General features: G+C 34.7%; 1 protein-coding gene across 1 annotated transcript in view; it reads left to right on the top strand.

The window, feature by feature from the left end:
* Positions 1 to 11,864, top strand: part of CCDC39 (coiled-coil domain 39 molecular ruler complex subunit) — a gene marked incomplete in the record, with an annotated part of 137,186 nt that overhangs the window by 7,169 nt on the left and 118,153 nt on the right. The window contains 4 exon segments of the mRNA XM_014587416.2: positions 4,296 to 4,442; positions 7,336 to 7,494; positions 9,110 to 9,202; positions 9,295 to 9,423. Coding sequence (XP_014442902.1) covers positions 4,296 to 4,442; positions 7,336 to 7,494; positions 9,110 to 9,202; positions 9,295 to 9,423 — 528 coding nt within the window.

Raw genomic sequence — 11,864 nt, 5'->3', positions numbered from 1 at the left:
TCTGGCGCGGCCATCTTCTCTTTTTTATGTAAATCTATTTAAGCATCCAGCCTCATTCTCTGACGATGCCCAGCAAACCAGACAGTTCGGCAAATCACAGAACAGTTTACTAACTTCCCTGTTGAACTATTCATTCATTCATTTGTTTGTTTATTTATTTATTTTTGAGTGATTTCTGCTATACGGTGCATGCGCTCGCTGGAGATACAGAGAGAGACAGAAAGCTAGAAATCTCTCCCCAGGGGAGATGGCTAAGCTGGAATCCCTTCTCTTCCATTCTCCTCTCGGGATTTTGGGCATGCACGCACATGTGCCTGGTGTGAGTTTCATGCAGCCAGATCTGGGACTTGAACCACAGTCGACTATGTGGGAGTCAAACGATGTTACCATTCTGCCATCTGCTGGTTTCTGTACTATTTTTTTTTTTAAATGAGTATGTGATCAATTCATATAAACATTTCGTTTTCCAGTTATTTTTAATTGTTACTTCTTGCTTGTAGGTGAGTAATGAGTTATAGCTTTTAAAAAATTTTTAACTTTATTTATTTACATTCATTCACTGTACATCAATACAGTATACAAAATGGGATTTCCCATCCAGATGACACTATATTGGTTTAATCAAGGATATTACCATACATGTTATCATCAACAAATAATTTTTCATTTCTTGTTTCTTATATGTTTTGCTTTTTTATTTTTCCCCTTAATTCTCTACCTCTCTCTCTGTCATTTCCCACTCTCCTTCATTTTGTTTCTGGTATCTACAGTGTTTTCCATGCCGTTTTTTTTTTTTTTTCGTATTTTATTAATTCACTAAAGATCTTACTTAATCTAAAAACTTTCAATAGAAAGCACAGCTAATATACATATCTATGAACACTAGGCATAAACCTCAGTGAATAGTGTGAACATACTATAAAGTACACCTAGCTGGGGCTATATAGCTTACTGCAGTCATTAAATATTTTTTAATGCATTTTTTAATTTCAAGAAAAACAATTACAATTTTAATAGACCAAAATAAAAAAAGTATTAAGACTTAAAGCCAGGAAAAATGTTAGGATTCAGTTCAGATAGTAGATAGATGAAACTATCAATAGTTCAAGAGAAAACAAAAATCCTTAAATCTGGAAAACAAAGCATAGAAGAAAATGAGTAATGCTTTAGTAAGAAGTCATAAAGTTCTATTTCACACCATTTCAGTCTCATGTAATCAATCTCTCTTTATTGAATTTGCAGTGTTACTGTGGTCTGATCTTTCTATTTAAATTCTGGAAGTTAACATTCAACTCTAGATTTGTCCTTACTATTAGGCTGGCCATTTTCTTGGTTGCCTTTTGTACCCTAATTTCTGTGTGTCCAACTTTAGTTTTCCTGGCATAGCACTCCCTTCAGCACTTCTTGGAGAGTTGGTAGGGTGTTGGTAAATTCAGGTTCTGTTTATCTGAAAATGTTTTTAGATTTTTTCCCCCATATAAAGGATAGTCTTGCTGGGTATAGTATTCTTGGCTGAAATTGTTTTTCTCTTAACACTTTGAATATAATTTCCCATTCTTTCCTTGTTTGCATTGTTTCTGATGAGAGATCGATGTTAGCCTGATGGGATATCCTTTGAAAGTAACTTAATGTTTCTCTCTTGCCAATTTTAGTATCTTGTCTCTGTGGTTTGGTCAATCTGTCTATGATTTGCCTTTGAGAAAATCTTGGGTTGATTTTTTTATGGGGTCCTTTGTACTTCTTGGGTCTGGGTATTTGAATGCCTCTCTAGGTTTGAAAATTTTTTTTACAGAATTTTATGGAATATATTATCAATGCCCTGATTAATTTCTTCACCTTCTGGGATACTGATAATATAGATGTTTTGGAGTTTAATGGTATCTAGTATTACTAGTATATTCTGTTTTTTTAGTTACTTTCTCAGTCATTTTGGTGAATTTTCTAGGTCAGAAGTTCAATTGTCTACATCTGAGATTCAATCTTCAGCATGATCTAATCTGCTTTTAGTACTTTCAAGGGAGGTTTTGATTTCTTGTATTACAGCCTTCATTTCTAACAATTCCATTTGATTTTTTTTTTATCTTGGGTATTTACTCTTTCATATCATGCAAGAACTTCCTCACCTCTTGGAACTTGCTGTCTCTTTTCTCCTGCATTTTCTGGTGCCGGGACACAGTTAATATATGGGCTATCTATATATTACAACAATAGAGGGTGAGTCTATTATTTATATGGGAAAGGAAGATGATCTTGTAGCTGAGGAGACAAAACAGGATGTTTTATTAGCAGTTTTTTATAGTCAACAGCACATAGATGAGAAACTCTTTGTAGTTAAAAACTACCTGTTGCTTTAGATAAGAGCTCCCAGCTAAGATAATCTTTCCCTGGAGCCTTCAGGTTTGTTCATCCTGTTGTTGCCAGTCAGGCTTTTTTTTTTCCTTAAAAAAACCCATTGGGTTTCTGTATTTTATTTGCTGAGTCTGTCAATTAGCGAGCTCTTTTGTTTTATCTTTGGATGAATGTGCTGACTTTGCCTAGCATGAGCTAATTGGCTTGTAGCTTTAACAAGGGGTATTTACATAAAACTAGCCTTAAACTAACTTAATCTACATATGTTACTAACTCTAATTTGGCTTATACTAACTTAATCTTAACATATGTTAATTTTGGCTAAAACAGACAGGTGAGGGAGTCTCAAACTTCCCGCCCTCCCCTGCAGTCTTAGGAAACCACATTCCTACAAGATCACTAATTGGCTTTATTGTAATGGTTGGGGTGATATTTTACCCTTGCAGGGTACCATAATAATAGTAAAACTCATGGCAGAGAAATTAACTACAGGTCAGTAAAACAACACAGGGAGGGTTAGTAAACCTTCGGCCTTGTCTCACAGTTTCTTCCCAGCCCAGGCCTTGCCTTTTGATGTGGGAGACAGCCTCTTTACCAGCTTGTGTTGTCTGCATGACCCCTTCATTCTGGAGTTCATTTATTCTGTCTGTCTCGATCTCTCTAATTTAATTTTTAAAGTTCTTAGCATCTCTGCATCTCTGCTAGCTTTGTCACTATGAATATCCTAAATTCTTTATCTGACATTTCCACGAGTTCTCTTGTATTGTCTGTGGAGGAAGAGGAGTTATTCTCTTCCCTTAGGGGAGAGATATTTTCTTGGTTTCTCATATTTCTTGTGTATCTACTTGGTTTCTGGTCATCTGATGGATTATATCTTTTGCTTAGTTTTTGGAGTTAAATCTTAGCATTCAGGGGCATGCTGTGAGGAGGTAACCTGTGATTTCCAAACAGTACTATTTGTTTTCTCTTTGTGCAGCAGATTGAATGGAAATTGAGGATTAATCTGACCTTGAAAATATTCAGCTATTTGGCTATAGTGCACCTAAACCTGTCTAAATATTCAGTGTGTGCATACTGAGCAGAAATGCAAAAAGGAGAAAAAGAAAGAAAAAGTAAAAGGAAACAACTAGAAAAAGAAAAAACAAGACAAAAACAATTTAACAAAAAGAGAAAAGAAAAAAAATTTTAAAGCAAAAAATGAAAACCGCATAGCACTCAGAACTCAGATATAGATGGCTGGTGATTGGCCTATCCTGTGTGGGTAGTGGGAAAAGTAAGAATTGGCAAGACAAAAGAGCAACAGAGAGCTAAGAATTTTAAAAATTAAAAAAATAAAATAAAATAGAAGAGAAAAGAGAGAGAGAGAAAGAGAAAGAATAAATAAGGTGCTCTAATTTGTCTCAATCTGGTGGGTAGGAGGGTGAAGTCTGAAAGTGGCACTCAGAACTCAGATTTAGATGGCTCGTAATTGGCTTGTCCTGGTGAAGTGGGGGGGGGGGGCAGGAGCGTGTCTTCTGGACTGAAGGTCTTCAGTGGGGCACTCAGAACTCAGATATACATGACTGGTGATTATCTTGTCCTGGCTTGATTTTGGGGGCAGGAGGGCAAAGTCTGGGTAGGAGGTCCTAAGTGGTCCTAATCTTAAGTTTCACTATTTATCTTTGATTTTCTTTAGTTTTTCTACCTAGACATAATATCTGAAAACAACTAACACTATTTCCTCATAGCATATATGTGTTGACTAACTTTCTTACAGCTATTAAGCAACACTACAGTTTAATATACTCACAGTTTAATATAGTACAGGACTCAGAGTAATGGAATTAATAGTACTTAATCTAAGTGTTTTGTGGAAACTTTGTGGGTTTTTGGTCTAATTAATTATTATAAATATTTTCTAATAGTAAAATCTAAAACATCTTTCTGTCTTGTGCATTATTCTGTAGTCTCTTCACAAAGCACGGGAGAATGAGATTGAAAGTGAAGAACATTTTAAAGCCATTGCTCAAAGAGAATTGGGACGAGTGAAGGATGAAATCCATCGACTGGAAAATGAGATGGCTTCAATACGGGAAAAGAAAAATGATAAGGAAGTATGGGTTGAAATGTTACTTAAAATGTGCTACCACTCCTTCCCTTACAAACTGGAAGCATTGTTTTTTAAATATTTTTCTGTATAGAAAAGAAATTCCTTAGTTCCCTGGCTTTACTTAACATTTCGTTTTTGTTTTATTTATTTTGTTTTGACAATGCAATGCACATGGAACTGTCATTTAAATGAAATAATGATAAAATGATGGAATATACTTCCACTCCATACCCTCTGCCTCAGCCCCCAAATATGTATTCACCAGCTACTTCTTGAAACTTACTCTGTGCAAAGCATCATACTGGCTGCTTGTTACAAAATACTAGTGCTACATTTTTTTTTTAAAGTCCTACATACTCTTTTTAAAAAATTTTATTTATTCATTTATTTATTTTTAATTTGATGAAGAGAGACACAGAGAAGGAGAGGAAGAGGGGAAGTGAGAAAGCAAGCCACCAGATCCAGGACTTGAACCATGGTCAGCCATGTGGGAGTGTCCAGCACCTTAACCACCATGCCACCTGCTAGTCCCTGTAAGTGCTACATTTTTAACAGCCACATTAAAAAAAACACAAAACATTTTTAGTTTTGAATTTCATTAAAAAATTTTAACTTTCATATTAATTTGGCAGCTTTGTGACTCTAATGGTAAACTATTTTAACCTATTTGTTTTCTTCTTTTAGTTTTTAATTACTTGATTTGGGAATTCTTTCCAAATTCTTACCCATCTCTTTACATATGCATGTACATATAGAGATGCATATATAAGTATATATACATGTACACACATTTGTATTTTATTATAATTTAATAAGTTTATATATAATATACATATTTGTCAATTTATATTTTTACATTATTCTGTGTTTTCCTTTATGAATCTAAATTTCCTAAATGACTATGTTTCAGAAATATTTTTATTTCCTGTGCATATTTACTTCAATTAGGAGTGCTTCTAAAATTCTATATATTAGACCTTTAAGGGCACCAATATGATTGGAAATGGGGTAAAAGGGAGCTTAAATTTGTGATTTTGGGGGCAGGAGGGCAAAGTCTGGGTAGGAGGTCCTAAGTGGTCCTAATCTTAAGTTTCACTATTTATCTTTGATTTTCTTTAGTTTTTCTACCTAGACATAATATCTGAAAACAACTAACACTATTTCCTCATAGCATATATGTGTTGACTAACTTTCTTACAGCTATTAAGCAACACTACAGTTTAATATACTCACAGTTTAATATAGTACAGGACTCAGAGTAATGGAATTAATAGTACTTAATCTAAGTGTTTTGTGGAAACTTTGTGGGTTTTTGGTCTAATTAATTATTATAAATATTTTCTAATAGTAAAATCTAAAACATCTTTCTGTCTTGTGCATTATTCTGTAGTCTCTTCACAAAGCACGGGAGAATGAGATTGAAAGTGAAGAACATTTTAAAGCCATTGCTCAAAGAGAATTGGGACGAGTGAAGGATGAAATCCATCGACTGGAAAATGAGATGGCTTCAATACGGGAAAAGAAAAATGATAAGGAAGTATGGGTTGAAATGTTACTTAAAATGTGCTACCACTCCTTCCCTTACAAACTGGAAGCATTGTTTTTTAAATATTTTTCTGTATAGAAAAGAAATTCCTTAGTTCCCTGGCTTTACTTAACATTTCGTTTTTGTTTTATTTATTTTGTTTTGACAATGCAATGCACATGGAACTGTCATTTAAATGAAATAATGATAAAATGATGGAATATACTTCCACTCCATACCCTCTGCCTCAGCCCCCAAATATGTATTCACCAGCTACTTCTTGAAACTTACTCTGTGCAAAGCATCATACTGGCTGCTTGTTACAAAATACTAGTGCTACATTTTTTTTTTAAAGTCCTACATACTCTTTTTAAAAAATTTTATTTATTCATTTATTTATTTTTAATTTGATGAAGAGAGACACAGAGAAGGAGAGGAAGAGGGGAAGTGAGAAAGCAAGCCACCAGATCCAGGACTTGAACCATGGTCAGCCATGTGGGAGTGTCCAGCACCTTAACCACCATGCCACCTGCTAGTCCCTGTAAGTGCTACATTTTTAACAGCCACATTAAAAAAAACACAAAACATTTTTAGTTTTGAATTTCATTAAAAAATTTTAACTTTCATATTAATTTGGCAGCTTTGTGACTCTAATGGTAAACTATTTTAACCTATTTGTTTTCTTCTTTTAGTTTTTAATTACTTGATTTGGGAATTCTTTCCAAATTCTTACCCATCTCTTTACATATGCATGTACATATAGAGATGCATATATAAGTATATATACATGTACACACATTTGTATTTTATTATAATTTAATAAGTTTATATATAATATACATATTTGTCAATTTATATTTTTACATTATTCTGTGTTTTCCTTTATGAATCTAAATTTCCTAAATGACTATGTTTCAGAAATATTTTTATTTCCTGTGCATATTTACTTCAATTAGGAGTGCTTCTAAAATTCTATATATTAGACCTTTAAGGGCACCAATATGATTGGAAATGGGGTAAAAGGGAGCTTAAATTTGGCTTGAGTTAGTGTATGAAGCACATTATTTTCACCAAGATCGTGTTTATTATGGATGACTTTGGTGAAGTGACTGGTGAGATTGTTGAGAGGATGCTGTCCTGAAGCCTAAAGTCTTTTAAAGTGACCTTTGCTTCAACTATTATTCTCAACTTTGTGTAAACATCTCATATATTTTACAGCTAAAAAAGGAAAATGTAAGTTAGGATAGTTATATTATCAAATCATAAGTATCTAGAAAGTTGGGACAGGATTTCTTTTCAAATATGCTCTATAGTATATAATGTTTTAGTTTCTATAAATAATATTTTGTCATCTCTCTTTTCTGGAAACTAGAATAGCATATTTAAAGCTACTCAAAAATTGGATGGCTTGAAATGTCAAATGAACTGGGATCAGCAAGCATTGGAAGCCTGGTTAGAAGAATCAGCTCATAAAGATAATGATGCCCTCATGCTTCAGAAGTATACACAACAAGATGATAATAAAATTAGGGTAAGAAATTATAAATTGTAATTGTTAGACTTTTTTCAGAATCTGTAGTTATGTCAACTTTTTTTTTTTTCTTTAACCTAAAATTACACTTACATTTTTCAAAGCAGAAGTTTTTAAACTTTTTTGGGTCAGAGACTCCTTTGAGAACTCAGTAATGCCAAATGACTTTAGTCTAATACCCAGAATATTTTGCTGGTGTTTTTACAGATTTGCTGAAGCCCTTTGGCTATCCATAGACCCTTAGGTAGGAATATCCTAATTTAGAAGAATTCTTGAAAACATTTCAAAAGAAGAAAGTTTTGCACTAGAACTGTTTATACCAATTTTAACCATTTTGTCCAAAATATAGTTTGAATGTTACGTATAGTTTTGTCTCAAATAAGTTTTAGTGTTATATGTGGTTTTTGCTGATTTTAGACTGTAGTGCTATTGAAATGTTATCGTAGTCATCACTTAAAATCCAGCTATATTGGGTTGTCAAAAAAGTGATGACACATTTTTGCATAGAAAAACTTTTCCAACAACCCAGTAATTACATCTGATGATATTAACAAAGTTAGTGCAGGTTAAGCATCTAATCTGAAAAACTGAAATCCACAGTGCTCCAAAATCTGAAACTTTTTGAGTGCCCACATGACACCACAGTGGAAAGTTTTACTCCTGAGAGATAGCAATGCTGCAGTAAAAACTACTACATAAAATTATCTTTACTCTATGTGTCTAAGAGGTGTATTAAACATAAATGAATATGGTGTTTAGACTTGGGTCCCATACCAGAGGTAAATCATTAAGTATATGTAAATATTCCCAAATCCAGAAACATCAGAAACCTGAACCATTTCTGATCCCAAGCCGTTTGGATAAGGGATGCTCAACCTATATGCTTGCCAGAAAGACAGAGACAGACAGATAGAGAGCAAGACATCATCCCCCAGGGGGGTGGCCATGCCACAATCCCTTTTCCTCCATTCTCCTCTCAGGATCTTGGGCACGCACACACATTTGCCCAGCATGAGTTTAAGCCACCAGGTCTGGGACTCAGACCACGGTCGCCTATGTGGGAGTTCAGCATTTTAGCCATTATGCCATCTGCTAGTCCCAAAACATGCTATTTTTAATTTTTTTAAAGAATTATTTTATTTAAGTTTATTATTATTTTTGAATTTGACCAGGGAGAGACAGAGAGAGAGGGAAAGTGAGAAAGCAAGCTGCCAGGTCCAGGATTAAAACTGTGGTTGGCCATGTGGGAATCCAGTGCCTTTAACCATCATACCACCTGCTAGCCCTGAAACATGCTGCTTTTTTAGTAGATATAATGCCAAGTGCATTATTTTAAATAATTTAAAATGAAAAATTATAATTTAATCTTTTAAAAAGCTTACTTTTAGAATAACAAAAGTCACTTTAGAAACAATAGCATTTTTATGCATCGATGCAAATAGGTTTTGATTAGATCTCTGGAGTCGTTAAGATAAGGAAAATATATATTATTTTATAGTTGATTTAGAGATCAAATATACATATATATATTAATAATATTTAGTGCTAGATATACTATCCAACAGCTTTTAAATTAATAGAATCACAAATAATTTTATGTGTAATTACATTATAGGCGCTGACCCTGCAATTAGAAAGATTGACTTTGGAATGTAATCAGAAGAGAAAGATACTTGACAATGAGCTTACAGAGACTCTAAGTGCACAGGTGGGTTTAATAAGTATTTTAATTCTTCATTTTCATGGTGATGCTTGCAAAAGCTCTTAAATTCATAGAAATATTTGTTTTCTATTTGACAGTTAGAATTGGATAAAGCAGCACAGGATTTTCGTAAGATTCATAATGAAAGACAAGAACTCATTAAACAGTGGGAGAACACAATAGAACAGATGCAGAAGAGGGATCGTGACATAGATAACTCTGCCTTGGTAAAGTAGTTGTTTGGATCTTGTCATGTTCCGTAGTGTTTGTCTCTTTTGTGTTTAACATGCTATTTCAAACGTAAATTACATTGTTATTAGAAAGTCACTTTGATAGCAGGATTCAGTAATTTTTGTAGATGTTTATTAAAGCTGAGTCTGTATCCATGTAGAAATTTGATTTTGTGAAGATTATGCATGTATAGTATTATAATCCCTGAAGACTGGGTCATGCCATTTCTGAATTGTGGAATAGAGAGAGTCAGCAGCTGATGTTATTGAAGTAGAGCTGATGCCTTTTCCAAGGTACCTTGGATTTAAATGTGTGCTGTCTTGCAAATAACTACAGTTAACTAAACCTCATAGATAATCAAGAAACAAGGAGAACTGGAAATAGAAACCTAAACTGCTGTAAACTTTCGCTTGTGAAGCTAGGGCAGCAGTAATGATGTAGGCTCTTCCATTGCAAACCAGACTTGGTGTTACATCTCTTGTTGCTTTCAGAGGCAAGGTAGGAGAATATAATGATTTTGGGGGAATCATTAAGGAATGAAATAATGGCGAGTAAAAGTGGGAAGATTAGGAGTTGGGAAACAGTAGGTTTTTTTTTATAAGAAAGAGTAAGAATTGAGGAAAGACAGCAGGTCAGAACATCTGTTAAATTCCATTCATTCAGTCTATTCTTTGGAAAGACATTTGGGAAACAGCTCAGGTCACTGGAGTTTAGAATCCTCGTGTCTAGATATGGTTTACTTGTGATTTTTGTATTTTCAGGTTTTGTGGGTAACCAACATTTTATTAACAGAATGAGCTGCTTCCCTAGAAGGGACAAGGGAGAACCAATCTTAAAAATGAGGTCCTTTTAATTCTTTTTTTTTTGTTTGAGAGAGATTTTTGCTATAGGGTGCATGTGCTTGCTGGAGAGCAAGAGACAAAAAGTGAGAAATCATCCACAGGGGTGGGAGGCCATGCCGCAATCCCCTCTCCTCCATTCTCCTCTTGAGATTTGGGTATGCATGCACGCACGCCTGGTGTGAGGTGTAAGCTACCAGGTCCGAGACTTGAACCATGAACCACAGTTTACTATGTAGAAGTCCAGCAATTTAACCATTACACCATCTGCTGGTCTCCCTCTTAATTCTTAACACTTACATTACTTAACGCTTACATTATTCCTTACTGCCTACTTTATGTAGATCAAATGTACCAGATCTAAAATTATAGATCTATGACCCTGCAGCTAAATTGACTCAGCCTGCTGGTTTGGGAGAATATTTAACTAGTAGAGTCCGGACCACATTCACAAAAGTTTTTTTTTATTTATAGGAAGACATCCATGGCTGTCTGTGTTGACAGAGACGAGGCTGAATGCTAAGAGGTAGTTCTTTTGGCAGTCACATGCTTCTAAGTGTTTAACAACCGTTCTCTCAGAACAAAATGGAAGAGACAAAAACACTCATTTGATTTATATTATTTCTGATTTCTGTGGTATGTCTACTTCCATATCAACTTGACTCCACTGAACATAAAGTTGAGTCTAGTTGTGTACATCCATTCTTGTGAGTCTGTGAGAGCCTTTTCACAAAACTAGAGCATCTCAGCTGTAAAATTTTTCTCTACCATCTTAGAGTTCCTGACTGGGACTGACATAAAATATATTAACAGAAGAAAGGCATACATATTTTATTTGGTGTATTAATACATGGGAACTCACACAAGAAAAACAACTAAAATAATGGCTAAGCCTAAGTACTTCTATACTAGGTTGAAAAAGAGTGGCAATTGTGGAAAAGTAACTAGAGAAATGAGTTTAATACGTTTGTACAGGTTTCTTTCAGCCTCATCTCCCTTTCTCTGGTGATAATAGTTTCTTATTACTGGTATGGGAAGGACACCTTTCACAGAGGCATTTTATCTCCTACTTTCAGCAAAAATAAAAGGAATGTTAGAGTGCCCTTTTTCCTTTTGCTATTTTCAAGTATTTTTAACTCAAAGTGATCAGTATACCTAAGTGGGATATTTTGGTGTGGTATATTATTATCCCCTATAACCAAGATTGTTCTCTTTTTCTCCTTTCCTTCAAAACAATCCCTGCCTTCTCATTGCCTTCCTAGCAGGAGTTTGGCCATACGATCCTAAAATTAGCTTTTAAAAAGAAACAATATTAGGACCAGCAGATGGCATAATATTTATGTTGCTGGACTCCCATGTAGTTGACTGTGGTTTGAGGGCTTAAACCGACACCAGGTGCATGTATGTTTTTTTCTTTTTCCTTTTTTTTTTTTTTTTGAGAGGTTTTTGCTACAGGGCGTGTGCGCTCACCAGCCAGACAGAGAGACAGAGAGACAGAAAGTGAGAACTCAGCCCCCCACCACCGAGGGGATGGCCACGCTGCAATCCCTTCTCCTCCATTCTCCTCAGAATCTTGGGCATGCACGCACATGGACCTG

The sequence above is a fragment of the Tupaia chinensis genome, unplaced genomic scaffold (assembly GCF_000334495.1).
Source record: "Tupaia chinensis unplaced genomic scaffold, TupChi_1.0 Scaffold000212_1, whole genome shotgun sequence".
NCBI classification, from domain to species: Eukaryota; Metazoa; Chordata; class Mammalia; order Scandentia; family Tupaiidae; genus Tupaia; species Tupaia belangeri.
The sequence above is the reverse complement of the archived record's forward strand: the minus strand, read 5'-3'. Positions and strand labels throughout refer to the sequence as shown.